Source organism: Anoplopoma fimbria, chromosome 2 (assembly GCF_027596085.1).
Source record: "Anoplopoma fimbria isolate UVic2021 breed Golden Eagle Sablefish chromosome 2, Afim_UVic_2022, whole genome shotgun sequence".
NCBI classification, from domain to species: Eukaryota; Metazoa; Chordata; class Actinopteri; order Perciformes; family Anoplopomatidae; genus Anoplopoma; species Anoplopoma fimbria.
In genome coordinates, this window is record NC_072450.1 from 2,433,676 (window position 1) to 2,454,009 (window position 20,334).

A 20,334-nucleotide genomic window follows, 5' to 3' on the forward strand; every position below is an offset into this window, starting at 1 on the left:
CATGTGGGATATGCCAATGATTAGCAACAACGTGGATTTTGATGCAGTGCTCCATAATACAGCAGCGATGCCCCTAGTGGACACCAGGAGAATAACACGTATTTACCCAGAGGGCAAAGATAAGAAAACAACTAAATCTGGTGGAAAATAGTAAAAAATACTAAGAATGCATGATTTTATGCTATAACTGCAGTGTCTGTATTTTAGCTAGACAGTTTATTATAGACTTATTATTGGAGCTGAGGTTCAACTTCCAAATTATAATGAACTCCCTATGCATTAAAACAGCCAAAATGCTACTATACATTAATAATACACAGTTTTAATTTTGTAACTAAAAAATACAAGTGATAAATCAAAATCTTTATTTTATTTAGGGCTTGCAAGTGATGACTATTTAAATTTTCTAAAAATCACAGATGTTTTTTTTGATTAGTCAATTAACTCATTTGTCTTTTAAAATATCACTTAAAACTGTCAATCACAAGTTAGTGTTTGTTACGTTTTGGTCCAAATACCTAAACCCACCCTCTCCTCTCCTCTCTCTCCCAGAACCAACCATCAGTATCGTGCAGGCCGCCGGCTGCGTACTGGTTCCCAGTTACCCTCAGAACCCGTACGACCTTCCCAGGAACAGCCACATCCCGAGCCACTACGACCTGCTGCCGATGCGTCCGAGTCCGTCTCACAGCCACAGCCTCACCCTGCACAGCCACACCCCCGCTGCCCGGCAGCCCCACCAGCTCGCTGCTCTAGACCCCCCGAACCCACCCACCGCCTACCCCCTCCAGACTGGACCGGACACTGGACCAGTGCTCCCAGTTCGTCCAGAACCAGGAAACTGTGCGTGTGAGAGAATCTCCTTCTGGCAGAGCTGCAACTGTTTGATATTCTATCACTGTATTATATCCAATCAATACTACACATTTGTGTTGTATTGTAAATTCCCCTCATCCACTGAAATGTCAACATGGGGAAACATATACGAACACAAACCTTTTCTTCTGGTACGCTGATCGGAGTCAGAAGAATGAAAGTCGAGGACGATCGGAACAGAAAGTCAAAGAGACTTAACTACTAATGTAAATTTATTTTGGTGGGATTGTTGTTTTGGTGCCAGAGACGAGACTGAGGCCGACTTTGGATCCACCAAACCTGGACAATGAAGAAGCATCACACGGGCATTATCCCTCCGAACCTGTACAGTGTGAGAACTCTGGAGAAAAAAGGTGCTCGTTACTTAAATATACTCCCTTAAAAGGGGACCTAAAAGTACGTGAAGAAGAAGTGCAGTCTGGTCGGTTCTACACTACCTGTTATACTTCTGGTATTTTTACACATCGTTTCTTATTTCCTGTTTACATATTTAAAGATCCTGACGGGGATCCATATTTTCTCTCTCTGAAAAGTTATCTTTTTGTAAGTACTGTAGACTGAGTGGTGTATCGGCTGTACACTTACTGTGCACTAGTGATTATTATTGTGATTTTTTTATTTATTGTGCCAAGCTTAAATACACATGCATGCCAAAGATTATTCAAGATATAATATTTAGACAGGAAAACCCTTATTATGTCCTTTTGGTGGAAACGGATTATTGTCATCTGACTGTCTCAACACTGGAGCGACTCATGCGCTGCAGGGCGATTATTCTCATCACTGATTAATGTTCAGATATTATTTTCAATTAATCAATTAATGGTTTGGCCTGTAAGATGTCATCAGCACAAGATTTTTTCTCAACATATTCAGTTACAGTCACATGAGGGGAAGAAAAGCAGCAAATAAGAAAAAAAAAAATCCTAAAAACTTACTCAAACGATAAATCGATTATCAAAAGACTTGCAATTAATTGACTAATTGTTTCAGCTCTAATGCACTGATGTAATTGTTGCTGCAAGCTCAAAAGTGGAATCTATAAAAAAAGGACAAAAGTCGTCAATAGCCGTGGTTCAAACTACATATTTCTATGCACACTTTTAACCATCGCATTAGAAAAGCTGTATGATAACGAAATTAAAACTTCCTCAATTGGGCAAAAAGAAAAGTTCACGCACGCTAGAGGTATTTTTTGGCGCTTGTCGTAAAAGGGTTGATGCGCTAAATGACAGATAGCGATAGAATAAGTTGTGACGGTGCAAACATTTAACTCCCAAGACTGATCAGCTGTTAGATTGTCGGCATCTTCTTGGATGTATTTAAAATCTGGACAAAATGAAATATGGCCGATGCTAGCTGAAGTTAAAGAACTATCAAAATGTGCCCAATTGAAACCAATTCCTGAATAAGTTAGACCAAGCCGCCAGGAGGAGCGCCGGGCTTTGAAGAAAATTCTACATAGGGACATAAATTGTGGGATTACAACTTGATGGTCCGTCACCGGATTCCATTCCATTTTCTCTCCTCTGTTCATGTTAATGAGACCGAGGGCTGGGCTGAGGGCCAGGAGGCGGGGCTAAAGGAAACGTTGGTGCGCTTTTTCTATGGGCCCCAAAATTAGGAAGATCGCCAGAAAGTTCCGGGTAACTTAAGCTGAATTTTATACTCGGAAGTTGAACTTTTTTTTCCTTAATGCGCCACTGAGAATCTTTCTTAGGAATGAATGTGGCCCCGCCTCCAACGCTGTATCCATTTCTCTTTATACATTAATGGCTTCGACGGCCAGGGGTGGCTTGTTTTGTTTCTGGTTCATGTCCTTTTCTTCTTCTTCTATTCTGTTTAATGGTGGGTTAAAGCCATGTGTAGCCTAATGCGCCAAATTCTATTCTATCTGATTCACAAATCCTTTTGACGTCTCTCGAAAATTTGCGTCACAATTGAATGGAAACACGTTTAATGATTTAATGTCATTACAGAATCACAGAATTTCTGTTCCCAAACATAATGAAAATGTGTTTCTAATCTCGTTGTGGCAACCGTTCCTCCCATTACATATGAAATAGAGAACGATTTCTTTCAAAGTGGTTATTTTCGTTAAAAATGCTGTTAATTATACTTTGGCAAATAGCAATAACAGGTGACATGTTGACAATCAGATGCAAACAGTTTTTTTCCCATGTATTTGCTTTCCTACTTTTGTTCCATTTGCTCTAACGTTATCTTGCTTGTATGTCTTTCCTCAAGCTTTGATCCAAATAATAGTTTCAGCTTCAGTAGATGTGTCGAGTGCTGCGTGTTGGTCTTTTTGTTTCAAGCCCTGAACTCAATAAAGTTGTCGTAGCTCAGGGGAGTTGTGTCATGTCTTGTTATGCAGCAGCTGACGTTTAATAATGATGATAATTTCACTCAATTTTAACAACTTTGGTCATCAGAATTGGAGATATACAATAATGTGTCGTCTGCATAACATTTGACATTGTGTTGAGTTTGTATTAAGTGTCTGTGACACAATCGCCCGGACTAAAACGTTATAATCGGCCCATACTTACAATATATTTTAGATTAGCCATCTGAGCAAACCTATTAACTATGTGCCTGTAAACGTAACATTTAACATTTTATTCAGACTTCCATGGTTTCCAAAAGATGAATCCTTTCGATTTTTTCTCTTGCGCTACCAGCAGGTTGACATTTGTAATTTTAAGTGAAATATCAAAACTACTGGACGGATGCCATGTTATCCAGTGCAAACATTCATGATGATGATGATAACTGTTGAGACCATCTGACTTTTCATCAGGTCACCAATTTCAATTGTCCAGTACTTTGGTTTATGGCCAGATACCTGCAAATCAAGTGAAAGGTTTAAGTTTTTTTGTGTCAATTAGCTTAAAGCGCTGCTTTGTGCAATAACACACGCTAGCATTGCTACAGACTCTGGTTCTGCCGAGTGAAGCCTATGGGAAGTGTTTTAAAACGTGTATTCTCTCTCCTTACCATATAGAAGTCTGTGAGAAAATGACTTCTCTCCTGATTTATTACCTCAGTAAACATTGTAAACATGAGTTTATTGTCTCAATCTCTAGTTTCATGATTCATGTTAAGTGCGTAGCTTATTATTACAGTTATCACTTGATATAAACGATGGTTACGAAACATAACGACACTTCCTGTTTCAACCAGAGAGGGAAGTTCATCCCAAAGCTTGTGACTATAAAAGCGGGAGTTGGGGGATTCCGGTCTTAGATTGGCCCCTTGACTTCACCCACACAGGTGATTTCACTGATTGGACCTCTTAAAGTTAAAGTCCTCTGGAGCCTCATGTGTCCAATCACTGCTCCCTTCAATCTGAGCAATAACAAACACCTGCTGTGTGTGCATGGTGTTACACCTCCTGAATGACTGTTATCACGCTTGTCCTGATTAATTAGCGGAGAGGCTTCATAACTCTCTCTAAGTGATTTCCTGTAAAAGACTTTGTAATTTGGTGCTAATTAAAAATGAAAATGGGAGTTAATGTCCTCAGATGGAACGAGTGGTGAGTACGCTCTCATTAATTTGAATTTGTGAAAAAGAAAAAGTCAATTATATTGAACTGAACACTGTAAACAGATTAAAGTTGTTCCGGAGGCAATTCATTTCACAAACTGCTGTTTTAAATTCAATTAGGGACGCTATTGATTTTAATTGATTAATCAGTTGTATTTTCTTTAAAACTGTAGCAGTCCTTCATTCTTCGGTCCTTGCTTTTCCCAAATTCATTTGAGCTGAATGTCACAGTTCCTTTGAGTTGATTGGAGGTTTATTCAGATCACCTGTTGGCTCATAATTAGGAACTGAGAGCCGCCTAGTGCGTTTACTCCTCTCAGCCAATCAGAATGTGACGACATATTTTCTTAAGAGCTAAAGAGAGGAGGAGAACTGGACACCAGAGACACTTCCTCTGCTTCAGCACATTCAGACAGAAGATTTCGTCTTTAGGTGCTTTTGAAAATGTCTTTGCTGTCTTAACTTTTCGGACTTGAGGCTGATTTTTGAACGTCGTAAAACCGAGCTGGAATATCAAAGGTGACCTGCGTCAGGACAGATGATAAGCGGATGACTGCAGGCTTTGTTTCCAGAGAAACCCAATTTATATGCATTTCCTTATTGAAGAGGCATTTGTTTATTATGAATGAGGCATTTGTTTATTATGAATGAGGCATTTGTTCATTATGAGATAGGAGTTTTTTATCATTGTGAAGGCCCTTTTATTTATATTTCTGTTCTGTGGTTAGGATCTGGTTCTCAGGGTTCTTCTAGCTGCAGTCCAGAGCAGAAGACTGATTTATGGGTAGAATGCACTGAATTCAACTGAAGAATAACCTTATTTTTGAATACTACATTAGCAGGAATAAAGCACAATGTAGAAGTGAAAGCAGTGCTTGTTGGAAATGGAATGTAATATTAATAAGCTTGTTTTATTAAGTGTATAATCACCTGGAAAATAAGAATCATTGTGTTTTCATTATCTTAGAATGAGGCTCTTATTTCTACATGTACAGAGCGGGGTGTCTTCATAGAGTCCGCCATGTTTCTACGGTAGCCCAGAACAGCCAAACCAAACACCGACACTAGAGAGACATTCACGTTTTTGCGTTTTCACGTTGGCCACAGTAGTTCTCCCACACAAGTTTTAGTTGGTTGTAATCTGGGACAACTAGAGGACACCAAATCCTACACACTAGACTTTAAAATGTAAAATTAAATGTAAATTAAAATACTTGTCCCTCAAATCAATGACAACTCCTGATCTCAAAATTCTCAACCTTCTAGAGAAAATGTCAAAAGGATTCATCTTCTGGAAAACATGAATGTCTTAATATAGATTGTTCTTATACAGTATGAATAGGTGTGCTTGGTCAACCTGCAGGTCACAGCGAGTCTCTTCGGCACTTTCAACATAATCAGCCAATATGATGTCAAATGTTATGCAGACGACACATCATTGTATATCTCCAAATCTGACGATCACAGTTGCTTACACCACAGGTTAATCGTCTCGACTAAACCTGGTAGTTAGAGGGTTTTGTATTCATTCTAGATCTTATCTTATTGTTAGCCTGTGTATTTTGATGTGCATTCTTTGTTAAAGGGGATGGAATAAACTACTACTGCTACTGAAGTGCTACTAAACAATTGCGATGATGTAAGAATATCAAGTGAAATACAAGCTCATATAAAGGTTTATGACTGGTGCGCTTTATTAAGATGAACTGATAACTTAAAGATATAGACACAATTGTACAATTTATCAATCTGTACAAAACATAAAACCATTCATTGGACCCCCCTCTCACATTTAACCCCTTCGAATCCGTTGAAATGACATCATTTCACTCTGAACACGTTTACACTGGAATTACAGTCAGTTATAGAGTTCAATATAGTGTAAAAAAAAAAAACACGTCTTAAAAAAACACAGAACAATGGAGGTACATGAAACAGGATCAGAAATCATATTTTTCCAGAGGAGAGGAATACATCCACGGATTGCCAGCTAAGTGAGTCTGGAGAGGCTCGGCTGGCGGCGCCGTCTGTTCCAGGAATAAAAACGCCATTGGCGCCGCCAGCCAGGCGTCACGCTCCAGAGCTACCCATCTACCCGCTGCCTCTAAACACACACACATACACACACACCGCGTTCAGGCATTGTACACGTCCGCTAACACCAGCATCGCGTCACAGACTCAACAGTTAGCTTGTCATGCTAGCTAGCCTAGCTTAGCTTAACCCTCAGCAGATTTCACGGGACAGTAAATGTTAGCTACATAAGGCGATACGACACGGGGGTAGCAGTCGTAACAGAAAGCCATGCATTGTGTTGAAGTCAGAGGCAGCTCGGTGTACGTAGGCGTAATGTGACGGGGGGGACGGAGACAGAGCGGGGGGTTAATGGTTTGAGGAGGAGGCGGGTACGATGGCGAGGCGTTAGCGGGGTGAATGAGAGGCGCGGTGAAAAGAGGCACTGCGACCAGAAGGTGGCTGAAAAGTGTTCCCTTGCCTCCTCTGACCTCACCCCTTTTCTGTTAGGTTAGAGGAGGCAAGGAAGACGTTTGAGACGCAGCCGTGCTGAACATAACATTTTATTTATTTCATTAAAGTGGCACTGTTTTTAAAAATGAGGTCCAGATTCTCCTTGTGCAATAAAAATCTAATCCTAAAAACAAGAAAGCGTTGGTCTGTGAAATCCACCTAGAGTTTACTTTTCCTACTTTTTCTCTCAGGTGTGTCCTAACTACAGTTCTGTGGTTACATGTGAAGCATCATTTTTATTTTATACGACAGGAGATTTTGTGATTATATAGAGAATACTACAGTCAGTTACTCATACTGTTTTAAGTCCTTCATTTGCTATAGAGGTGCTCTAAGAAAACACAAAATCCAAACAGCCATGTGCTAGTTTCTGCATAGTTGTAGTCACATATGGATCCGTTTTCTTTCTCCTAATAATGAACTAACCGTGTGTCTACGATCAGGATATCCTTCTCCGTGTGACGCCACACTAAACGTTGGACAAGGTGAAAGTTCAGCTTTAAAACTCCAGGAAATGTAGTTCCACATCTGAGTCTTTCACCCAGTTAATACATGCAGCTCAGCAGAGCAGCCATCTTTTGTAAAGACATGCAAAGCCGGCCCGACCCCTGCAACCTGCTGTAACCACGGCGACGAAGACGACAATCTACATGCAAGCTCACGTCCGGCTCCTCCGGCTGCGTTCAACTGAAGCTCGGCAAATGCGTAAAGAAAGACAACAAAATTCTACGTTTCAATAGCGCCACATTCCCAGCGATCGGATCAGATGGCGTGACGCTACCGGAGCACGCGTGATGCTACGCCGCGCTCCATACAATCCACGTGGTTTTATCCAAAACAGTACATTGCACTAAAGAGGAGAGAGAAAAGAGAGAGTGAGAGGAGGAGGAGCCTAAAATGACAGAGCTTGTATATGGGAATACACTTCAGAGCAACTTTTGATGTGCTTTAAATTCAGATATACCTAGAAGGAGATATACGATACGAGACGAGAGAGAGAGATCATAAAAATGTGGAGAAATCAGCACAAAGTATGAAGAAAAACAAATCACATTCATATATTAAGACATTTTCGTGACACGTCAGCGCATCTACAGTAATGAAATCTAAAGTGATATGAAATGCCTGCTGTCCTGCAGTAGCCTAACGACAGAGGGGCTCTGCTTGGGGTGGGGGGGTCACCCCACGCGGTGACTTCTTATACTGGGATATATTTACCTGGGGCAGGGCAGGTTAGGGTGGGGGGGGAGGGGGAGGAGTCTGGGTGGGGGTGGGAGGGGCGGGTACAGACGGGTGCAGAGTCGCGTTGCTGTGGTTCGTCGCTCCGGCACCACACGGTACGGCCGAGGCAGTCTATGTTCTGAGGGGGGAGGGAAGGAGGGGGAGGGCTGTGGAGAGAGTGGGGGAGGATAAGGGGGAGGGAGGGGGAGCAGCAGATCCTGCAGGCGGTGGGGGCGGGGCTAGATGTTCTGACAGCACTGCATCTTTGGTTTGTTCTCGGTGGGCTGCACCTGGATGTTGACCACGTTGTTGCTGGGAGACATGTCGCTCTCCTGACGCTCCGACATCTGCTTCTGGGAGACGATGCGGTAGATCTCTGAGGGGGGGAGGGAGAGGAACAGGGTCGTTTAGAGTTACAGCCCGTTAAAACATCGGTGTGTCTGGTTTACATTCTGCCACAACACACTGTTTGCTCTTCTATAAAAACCCTGATATTCCTGTCCAAAATACTCACAAATCCAGATAATCCTAAAAAGAAAAAGAATTAGCTTAAATCTCTTAAAATGCCACTTGTACAAACTGGAAACACTTCACCTTACTTTTTGTTAAACTATTACTTATATTGAATCAAATACTTTTTTAATGAACATAACTTTTGGTGTAAAACTTACAATATTAATTCAGGTAATCATTAAAAATGAGGTCTCCCTGCATGAATATAGCAACAAAACATTCAAAAACATTGATGATTTTGTCAACAAATGTGCTTATTCACAGATACTATTCTGAATTATCTTTTTTAAATTGCATATATTCTAACATACTGTATATCATGTTTCTATAATAAATCAATTTGTTGCTGATAATCGTGAAAGCTTTTATGGATTTTTTTCACGATTTTAATCTGTTTAGTTGTAAAAACATTGTTTCATGTCCTTTCTGGCTGCTGAGCGCTGGAAATGAAGCAGATTCTGCTTGAAACTTATAGATTTCTTCATTAAAAACATGTTAATAATGTTAGAAGCCATATGATGCAAAGTTCTGCAATATTATAAATATCAGAGAAAAGTATTTAAAACAATATTTTTCATCTTCGCCACCAGGCTGCTGGATTATTGTAAACTTTTTACCATTATACTTATTTCTAAACAATTAAAAGTGTCAAAATATTACAAAGGCAAAAGCAAAAAGACTTTAATTAGAGATTATTTTACTGGAGGAGATTTCCATTTTGGGCTGCACGGTGGTGTAGTGGTTAGCACTGTCGCCTCACAGCAAGAGGGGCCCGGGTTCAATTCCCGGGCTGGACAACCTTCTGTGTGGAGTTTGCATGTTCTCCCCGTGTCAGCGTGGGTTCTCTCCGGGTTCTCCGGCTTCCTCCCACAGTCCAAAGACATGCAGCTTAGGTTCATTGAAGACTCTAAATTGCCCGTAGGTGTGGATGTGAGCGTGAGTGGTTGTCTGTCTCTATATGTCAGCCCTGTGACAGACTGGAGACCTGTCCATTGACAGCTGGGATCGGCTCCAGCACCCCCGCGACCCTTAACTGGATAAGCGGTTACGGAAGATGAGATGAGATTTCCATTTTTCCAGGAAGCAGATTATAATGTTATAAAGTCATAGTGAACGTTTGTAATCATTAAATAGATAACACGAGAGTAGAAGTTTCAGGTTTTCAAACAGTCCAGATTGAGCAGAGAAAGAGAAATCATTTAACGGTGTTCTATCTTTACAGTCGGTCGTCTCCCTCGTGACGACAAAAGGCCTCTCCTAAACGGTAAACCAGCAGTAAGTCATAAAGTGAATCCAGAGCTGCTGTGGTTCTGTTTGTGCCTCTGTCTTCACCTCCTCTCTCTGTTATCTCCCTCATAAAAAGGAGCTCTGTGAGTCGTTTCCTCATTAAATGTAAAGTCAGCTGTCTCTGTGGTTCATCTGTTTGGTGGAGGAAGTCGTACCTGTCAGGATGGTCTGGAAGGCCGTCTCCACGTTGGTGGAGTCCAGAGCCGACGTCTCCAGGAAAGATAAGCCGTTCTTCTCTGCAGACCAAGAAGTGAAGCAGCAGGTCAGATATGAAGCATTCCACAGATAGAGGACCAGTGTGACCCGTTACACAGAGACGTGAGGGAGAAACTCGTACCAGCCACCGTTACAACAAAGAAAACAACATTATAACCCCTAACCCCTAGAAATATGAAATCTGTAGGGTTTAAAAAAGGTTAAAAAGCACTATCCAATCTAATTAAGGGGCTCAACTAATGAGTCCACGTTTAAAAGGGGCATCCCTACAAATCATTACCTTAAAAAAGAAAGATTACAATAAATATAAATTGACAACATTGGTGAAACGGACCAATGTTGATCCATGATCTGTAGTGATCCCCCGAACTGTTCCATCAAAGTGTGAAATAAAGTTTTACTGACGATCGTTAACCTCCAATATTCAGTAAAACATGAGATCAGGACTTCATTTATGCTTCTCTAGTCTCTGATCTCTGATAATGTTACATTGTAAACAACCAACCTGTGTTTAAACCAACAGGAGAGCTAGTAACGTTAGCAGCACCGCTAACGGCTAACAGGAGGAGAGCTAGTAACGTTAGCAGCACCGCTAACGGCTAACCAACGGAGGTTCCATTCAGTTACATTATGATGCGTTCAGGCTCTGTTCAGTTAAATGAGTATTGTTGAAGGTAAATTATAACGTTATCATGATGTGTTCACATGTAATCTGTAAAATGTAGTGTTGGTGATGAACTAGAATAAATCCAGTAGTTTGAAGGAGATGTTTTCACATTAATATAAAACAGATATTAGAGATGAATTATGATGTTTAACTTCCTAACACTAGCTCTAAGATTATAACACATCATTAAAACTAATAATGAATAGATCTGTTTTAATCCATAAAAACACAATCTTTCATTTCCTTATCATTTGAATTGTGTGTTTTTATGAAGAAAAACAACCCACTATAAATAACAATTACAAAGTAGAGGTATACCATTTAGAGTTGTTGATGGTTTACTGATTTCAGAGCATTTAAATTATTTTTTGGGACGGTGACAAAATAAAGTCTGGATCCTTGTAGATCAGCTGCTATAATCAAACTTCAGAGGGATCTGTATCTGACAATATGGATCATCAATGATCAGCAAAAAAACGTGATCAGGAATCTCTAAAAGTTATATTTGCTCCCTTTTTTCTTTTGTGCTGATCCAATCTGTGACTCTGATCCGTGATACGATCCAAACCGTGGGTTTTACGATCGGTTGCACCACTTTTTGACAATAAATGTTATTTAAATCCGTTGCAATCGTTGGGAGCATAACGTTATTCTAAAATTCCCAAGAATTTGGTCTCTCCTGTCCCAAAAAGGCGTTTAGGTCAATAAAGGTTAAAAGTCTCACCAGCGAAGGCCCGCGCCTCATCGGTGGGAACGGCCCGGAGGTGACGGAGGTCGCTCTTGTTTCCCACCAGCATGATGACGATGTTGCTGTCGGCGTGATCCCTCAGCTCCTTCAGCCAGCGCTCCACGTTTTCATAAGTTAGATGTTTGGCGATGTCGTAGACGAGGAGAGCCCCCACCGCCCCGCGGTAGTACCTGAAGAATCACTGGAGGATTAGTGGTAAACTAGGAATCTAACGGTCAGTCAGGCTGTTATACGTTACATGTTTGATATTTATGAGGCGTGTTTAGCGTAAAACATTCTGGATTTTATTATCTGTTCATGTAGGAAAAATGTAAACGACTGAACTGAGAAAAAATCCAAGACTAAACTACAAAGAAGAGCTAAAGGAGATGTTCTAAATGGATCGGATGCTTATTAAGCTAAACAAGTATTGGTCAGTGGTTGGCATGTTTGAACAAAGGGTGTAAGAAAATATTGATTTTACACTCGAGTATCGTGTAGTAATGAGGATGTGGATGGATCCGCCCTAACAGTTCAGCACTCCGAAGAAGAACGAGCCGAGGATTCATTTCACAGTTTAACCATCACAGTGTGAAATAAAGTTTTATTGAAGATCATTATCGGCCACCATTCAGAAAAAAGACTGGATCTAATTTCTATTAGCTGAGGAAGGTTAGAAACGTTTGCAGCACAGGAGCTAAAGTCTAATGTACGGAGGTTCCATTCAGTTACATTATGATGCGTTCAAGCTCTGTTCAGTAAGAAACAGTATTGGGCAAAAGGTGAATTATAACAATCAAATGTTATCTTGTAAAATGTCGTTTTTTTTGTGGGAAAAGCATGTATTCGTGGACGAATGTTGCCCAGATTACTCAAAATGTAATACTGTGATGTTAACTCAGATTTCCAGCATATGGCGTTTTGTTCTTTAGATTAAAAACATCTCACTATATTGAACCGTAACCTCTTTGTATGACACGTATCGTATTGAACATGACTTCCCGACGCCGGCTGACCTCCTCCTCTGTACTCACGCTGACGTGATGGCCCGGTAGCGCTCCTGGCCGGCCGTGTCCCAGATCTGGGCCTTCACCGTCTTGCCGTCCACCTGGATGCTGCGCGTGGCGAACTCGACCCCGATGGTGCTCTTACTCTCCAGGTTGAACTCGTTACGGGTGAAACGGGACAGCAGGTTACTCTTCCCCACGCCCGAGTCACCGATAAGGACCACTGGGACAAAGAGAGAACAGAGGGCACGTTTAAATACCACAAATAAGAATAATATGTCAGAAAATGTACAAACTTGCATTTTTACAGCCACTTTTTTGGACATTTCATACAAATGATAACACCTGTATGCACTGATCTCACATCATGACTGTAAAACAAACTGTATCATAAACTGTTTAATATTTTCTCAAATAATAGGTTGGTTGTTGATACCATCAAATGGTGTTTCCAAAGCCCTCAAAGATATTCAGTTAACAGTCACAGAGGAGAGAAACCAGAAAGTATTCACATTTAAGAAGCTGAACTCAGAGAATTCTGACCTTTTTCTGCTCCTTTTGCCGATACATTTAACAGCTGCCAACTAATGGATCAATCGTTGCAGCTCTATATATTTGTGAGGATTTGCTGCTTTTCTTTGTCTCATGAGACACTAAGCTGCTGAATATCTTTGAGTTTTGGAGGATATTGTAACATTTCTCACAATGTTTTGACATTTCATATATCAAATGATAACTTGGCTAATTAAGAAAATAATTACTGCATCAAATGATGATGAAAATGGAGATTAGCCAAAGTATTAGTGGTGCAATCACAATTTATTACACACCATTACTTACTCAGGGTTACGTGAAACTTTGGTATTCAAGCACACAGAATATATACACGTTTCTACGTCTTAGACTTAGTGCTCTTTTATTACCATTATTACGTTTTTCCACCAATTTCACTTTCATTATTTCTTGCATTTGCCAGAATAACTTGAAGCTTTTCAACCTGTATTTGTTTGGGTGTAAAGTATTCTTTCATACATTTACTTCCATCCATTATGTCCATCTGTACCAGCTCATCCTCTGCACACCATGGACGGGTTGTCAGGTGTGAATATTGTTTATGAAAGTGTCAAAATTCAACCATATTTTATCTAACCTGCATGTCATTGTAAATGCATTTAATTAGTTATATATAGTAATTTAATAGATAGATATTTTGTATTTTTGTTGTTCTGTTTATCAGAATATGTAAACGACATACAGAACAAGTACCTTAAGCTACAGTACTCATGACACCAGGGGTTGAAAGTAACTGAATACATTAACTCAAGTACTGCATTTATGTGGTACATTTACTGAACTTAAGTATTTTATTTGTATGCTATTTTATACTTCTACATCTCAGAGGCTGATCTTGTACTTTTTACTTCACTACATTTCACAAACAAAACATGTGAACAGTTTATGAAATAAGATAAGTGTAAAACCATCCAACTGTATACAAATTAGTTAATGTTCTCCATCAGATGTTACATGAAAATGCTGTTATGTGTAAAAGCATCAGTAATAATAATCCAATAATATGATAATAATATATCTCTCTGGAAGTACTTTTTACTTTTAATAGTATTTTGATACTTCATTCAGATTTTAAATGCAGAACATTCACCTTAAACAGAGTATATATACACTATGGTATTACTACTTTTACACAGAATGTAAAACGTGTCACATGAAAAATGAAACATGTAAATAAGCTGTAAAATAAATATTTATTCCTGATGAATTAAAGACTTTGTTCTACCCAACAGTAATGAATAATTAAGATGTATCCTCATAATTAGGTTGTTGTGTAACCAGAGGAACCAGACCTCTGATGCTACAGTACTCATGACACCAGGGGTTGAAAGTAACTGAATACATTAACTCAAGTACTGCATTTATGTGGTACATTTACTGAACTTAAGTATTTTATTTGTATGCTATTTTATACTTCTACATCTCAGAGGCTGATCTTGCACTTTTTACTTCACTACATTTCACAAACAAAACATGTGAACAGTTTATGAAATATGATGAATGTAAAACCATCCAACTGTATACAAATTAGTTAATGTCAGATGTTACATTCTAATGCTGTTATGTGTAAAAGCATCAGTAATAATATGATAATAATATATCTCTGGAAGTATTTTTTACTTTTAATACTTTAAGTATTAAAATGTTAACATGTTAAACAGTTAGTTGTTTTGTTTGTCTTCGCTTTTATGTAAAAATGTCTTTGAGTACCTAGAAAAGCTGCTATATAAAATTAAAGTATTATTATTAATATTATTAATAGTATATTTTGATGCAAATACTTTTGTACTTCATTCAGATTTTAAATGCAGAACATTCACCTTAAACAGAGTATTTATACACTATTGTATTACTACTTTTACTTAAAAATGTTCTCCATCAGATGTTACATGAAAATGCTGTTATGTGTAAAAGCATCAGTAATAATAATATGATAATAATAATAATACATCTCTCTGGAAGTACTTTTTACTTAGAATACTTTAAGTATATTTTGATACTTTTGATAATCTAATAATATGATAATAAGATAAGATAAGATAAGATAAGATAATCCTTTATTAGTCCCGAGCGGGGAAATTTGCAGGCTTACAACAGCGTAGAGTAAAGTGCACACAAGAGACATAGTAAAGAAAGACAAGATAAAAAATGAAAAATAAAAAATAAAATAAAACAAGTATTATAAATAAGCAATAAAAAAACAGTAGAAAAAACAACAATAACTGAAATATTATATTTACAGACAGAGAAAAAAACAACAACTATTTTAACTTTTCTAACTATTATTGCACAGTGTAATGTGTAATGTATTGCACAGGTTTTTATTGTCATGTTATTATTGTCATGTGGTCTGCTGGGAGCAGAGTTGGTTGTGCAGCCTGACAGCAGCAGGAAGGAAGGAGGTGGGTATATATATTCATTAATAATAATATATTAATAATAATAATAATAATAATAAAACACTATGGTATTACTACTTTTACACAGAATGTAAAACGTGTCACATGAAAAATCAAACATGTAAATAATCTGTAAAATAAATATTAACTCCTGATGAACTACAGACTTTGTTCTACCCAACAGTAATGAATAACTAAGGTTCACCCTCATCAGTGGCTGCTGAGGAACCAGAGGAACCAGAGGAACCAGACCTCTGGTTTGTTTACACTGACCTCTGACGTCACAGCTCAGAGAACATGCTAACAGTGGAGCTAGCATGTTAGCATCCCGTCTCTCTGCGGAATCACAACCAACCCGTGTTTTTATTCATATTTAGCACGGTATGGACCGGTATAGCTCCTGGCTGGCCCCCAGTGGAGGTGAGGGGGTAACGGGGCTAGCTGTCGGGTAATGCTAATGCTAACGCTAGCGGCTAGAAGCTAGCGGCTAGCGGCTAGCAGCTAGCATGACAGCTAACCAGAGACAGACAGCTTCAGTCTCACCTTTGAACAGGTAGTCATACTCGTCATCTCTAGTGCCCATCGTCTCAGTGGGGAGGGTTTAGTCCGGGTTAGAATGTGGCCGAGCTGCTGTGTTCTCACTGCTCCGACGGGATCCTGTGTGGGAGCCGCACTTCCGCACTGTCGTCTTCTTCTACGCGCTCTTTAGCGGCAGCACAGCGGCGGTACGAGGAGACTACACTGACCCCTAGCGGCGGTACGAGGAGACTACACTGACCCCTAGCGGCGGTACGAGGAGACTACACTGACCCCTAGCGGCGGTACGCGTCCTCACCTTCAGATGTGTTATATGTTATTATTATTATTTATTGATTGAGTTACAGGACCAGCAAAGTTTAGACACACCTTCTCATTCAATGGTTTTTCTTTATTTTTATTATTTTATATATATATTTATATATATATATATATATATATATATATATGTATGTATGTATGTATGTATGTATGTATGTATGTATATAAGTATATATGTATATGTATGTATGTATGTATGTATATAATGTATATATGTATATGTATATGTATATATGTATGTATTTATGTATGTATTTATTATGTATATATGTATGTATGTATGTATATATATTATGTATATATATGTATATGTATGTATGTATATATGTATGTATGTATATATGTATGTATGTATGTATGTATGTATGTATGTATGTATGTATATATGTATGTATATATATGTATGTATGTATATATATGTATATGTATGTATGTATATATGTATATATATATATATATATATATATATATATATATATGTGTGTACAGTACCAGTCAAAAGTTTGGACACACCTTCTCATTCAATGGTTTTTCTTTATTTTTATTTATTTCTACATTGTAGATTAATATTGAAGACATCCAAACTATGAAGGAACACATATGGAATTATGTGGTAAACAAACAAATGCTCAACAAACCAGAATATGTTTTATATTTTACATTCTTCAAAGTAGTTGAATGAGAAGGTGTGTCCAAACTTTTGACTGGTACTGTATGTTATAATTTATTTATTGAGTTGTGTTATGTGTGATTAATCTGAATCAGAAAAACAATTCTACAGCTACGTTTTTTATATTTCATGTTACAAGTGTTGCATAATCTGATCTTTTACTTGTGTAAAAGTAATAATCCAGTGTAAAGATCCTCTGCTACAAGTACATGTCCTGTATTCAAAATCTCACTTACGTAGGAGCACAAAAGTTAGAGCATCAAAATATATTTAAAGTATTAAAGTGATATATTGTGGTGCCGAATAGTCCCTCCCAGAGTGTTATATTATAATCATATTATTGGAGTATTATTATTGATGCTTTTACACGTATTGCAGCGTTTTAATCTAACAGCTGGTGTAGCACGTTTTAACTACTTTATATATACTGTAGGATCATTGAATCTATCGTATTCATTAACTGATCACATGTTTTGTTTGTAAAATGTTGATCTGTAAAGTAACGAAAGCTGTCAGATGAATATACAGAGGTTCCATAGTGTAGTCGTTATCACGTCTGCTTTACACGCAGAAGGTCCTGGGTTCAATCCCCAGTGGAACCAGATCTCTGTCTTGTTACCACTTTGTTAAGGTCAGTTGTGAAGTCATGTATAAAGTCAATAAATTCAGAATTCTGCCAATAACCATGTTCATAACCTGATCAAAAAATGTCTTAATATACTACTGATTGTAAGTTGCTTTGGATAAAAGCGTCTGCTAAATGACTGTAATGTAATATGAATGAATTGAAAAAGTACAACCTCTGTACCTCTTAGATGTAGTGGAATAGAAGTATAAAAGATGCATAAAATAGAAATACACAAGTACAAATTTGAGGTTCTTTTACTACCTACTTTACTTAAGTACAGTACTACAGTACTTGAGATATCTATCTATATATATATATATATATATATATATATATATATATATATATATGTATGTATGTATGTATGTGTAGATTTATATATATATATACAGTACCAGTCAAAAGTTTGTTCACACCTTCTCATTCAACTACTTTGAAGAATGTAAAATATAAAACATATTCTGGTTTGTTGAGCATTTGTTTGTTTACCACATAATTCCATATGTGTTCCTTCATAGTTTGGATGTCTTCAATATTAATCTACAATGTAGAAAAAAATAAAAATAAAGAAAAACCATTGAATGAGAAGGTGTGTCCAAACTTTTGACTGGTACTGTATATATATATATATATATATATATATATATATATATATATATATATATATATATTACCCCCCAATGCGAGTGAATCTTATAGATAAAGCAGTGATGATACCATGCTTTGAATTCCTTACATATACTGTATCTTTTACAGACGGCATGCAGCAGATGATGGAACACTCATTACAACCAGAAGAGACTTGAGGCTAAACTTGGACTTTGCAGAAAATAACTTATGAGCGTCTCTGAATGTGAACGGCTAACGTAGCCCGGAGAAGAGATGAGCAGAGGTTCAGTAAAGTCACTCTTTTCTAACTCCAAACCTTCAGATAATTATCATTTTACTAAAGTGACCTGAGAACATTTATCAGACTTCATACGGATCCCTCTGGAGACTAAAGGATCGAGACTACTTTAAACATATGCAGTAAACTCACCATCACCTGTACACAGACTTTAATGTATTTCCCTTTTAAAAACACAGCTACACACAACAATCAAGTACAAGAAATACCAGAGTTAATCAAACACATGAACTACTATCTATTATAACTGCAGCAGGATGTCGTCACCATGTTCCTCTGATTCCTCAGGCTTTAATTTAAAAAGCTGACTCTCTCTGCTGTCAAACATCCCGGCATTAAATGTCAACGCTGCCAGACCAGACGTGGAAAAAAGTATTAATTAATCTAGCTTGATTGTCATTTTGGTTTGGGGCAGTGTTATATATATGTATATATATATATATATATATATATATATATATATATATATATATATATATATATATATATATATATAAATCCAATTAAATAAAAAGGCACAAACCAGAGACTCATGATTTACTTTAAAATTTTAAATGAATTTGTCTGAAAATAAAATGACAAAATACACAAATTACAAACATTCATTACAACAATACTAATGCTAATAATAATATGAATAATATGAATAATAATAACTTTAAAAAAATCTTAATTTTGTTTATTATAAAACATTCACCATTTAAAGAAAAATAACTTTCTTATAATAAATGTATTCGTTTTTTGCAGTGTTTAAACATCTGTATTCTACATGACTCTCTGAATTAATAAAACTCCATCATTAAGGGATTTATTTGTTATTCACATTTCATTTCTGTCTCAGTTAACAAAATATCAAAACAGTCGCTGAGTCCTTTTTTATTTCTTCTTGAAATCAGAATGTAATTTCTTCCATATTTTATTCTGCAAACCGAAAGAAGAGGAGAGACATTAAATTATATATTCCATGCTTTCAACAACAACAACAACTCTGATTATTGGTTCTGACTTACATTTTTTCCCCAGGTGGACTTGGACTTTCCGTTCTTCAAATCGTCCAGGGACTCGTACGTGTTTCCCTGGACGGCGTCAGCATCAGCATCAGCGTCAGCGTCAGCGTCGGCGGCGGCCTGACGTGGGATCAGCTCATAGGTGTTATCGGGCAGCCCGGCCGGCATCTGCCTCTGGGGAACCTTGGAGTACGTGGCCTCTCCCCCCTGAGCTGAACCCCCTTCAGACCTCGTGGAGGTCTGGTACAGCGGGTAGGACCTCAACATTTCCACACCCGGCTGCTCTGACCTGAAGCTGCTCGGGCTGTCTCTGGGATCGAGGAGGGAGTAGGTCTGACAGCTGGACATCTTCAGAGGAGTGGGTGAGTGAGATGTGGATAAGGTGGAAGTACTGAGCTGGTTGGGGTACTTCTCTTCCTCCGTCTCCTCTTCGTCGATGCTGCTGTGGTTCAGCATCGGTAGAGATGTGCTCCTGATCTCAGGAGGACTGGAGTGAGCGGTGCTGAACGAGTCCTCTGGGTTTGTGTTTCCTCGGACTCCCTCTGATCCGCTAGAGTCGATCTGGGTTTGGGATGTGGTGTCGGGCAAAGATCCACTCAGGGAGCAGCCCAGAAGAAGGCCTCTCTTTGGTAGTGGAGGAACGCCCTGAAAGACATGACACCAGAACAACGAGAATTATGGATGAAAAAATAGTCTCTCC

General features: G+C 38.3%; 2 protein-coding genes and 1 non-coding gene across 3 annotated transcripts in view; 2 read left to right on the forward strand and 1 right to left on the reverse strand.

Moving 5' to 3' along the window:
- LOC129100618 (multiple epidermal growth factor-like domains protein 11) overlaps positions 1 to 756 on the forward strand; it is a 90,509-nt gene extending 89,753 nt beyond the window's left edge. Inside the window, 2 exon segments of the mRNA XM_054610070.1 lie at positions 553 to 715; positions 717 to 756. Coding sequence (XP_054466045.1) covers positions 553 to 715; positions 717 to 756 — 203 coding nt within the window.
- Positions 757 to 8,361: 7,605 nt separating this feature from the next.
- rab11a (RAB11a, member RAS oncogene family) lies at positions 8,362 to 16,251 on the reverse strand. The gene is made up of 5 exons (XM_054608396.1): positions 16,108 to 16,251; positions 12,620 to 12,815; positions 11,583 to 11,776; positions 10,131 to 10,211; positions 8,362 to 8,551 (listed from the first exon to the last, which is right to left on the reverse strand). Exons 1-5 carry the CDS (start codon positions 16,145 to 16,147, stop codon positions 8,415 to 8,417), a joined length of 648 nt encoding a protein of 215 aa, XP_054464371.1. The 5' UTR covers positions 16,148 to 16,251; the 3' UTR covers positions 8,362 to 8,414.
- Positions 16,252 to 17,621: 1,370 nt separating this feature from the next.
- On the forward strand, positions 17,622 to 17,694 carry trnav-uac (transfer RNA valine (anticodon UAC)). The gene has a single exon. It is a non-coding gene; the product is annotated as a tRNA-Val (tRNA).
- The last annotated feature ends 2,640 nt before the right edge of the window (positions 17,695 to 20,334 follow it).

Coding starts and splice junctions, on each gene's coding strand:
- rab11a (XM_054608396.1), bottom strand. CDS start 16,147: ATGGGCACTAGAGATGACGAGTATGACTACCTGTTCAAAG. Junction 12,816..16,107: donor GTATGACTACCTGTTCAAAG/GTGAGACTGAAG, acceptor TCTTTGTCCCAG/TGGTCCTTATCGGTGACTCG. Junction 11,777..12,619: donor TACCGGGCCATCACGTCAGC/GTGAGTACAGAG, acceptor GTGATTCTTCAG/GTACTACCGCGGGGCGGTGG.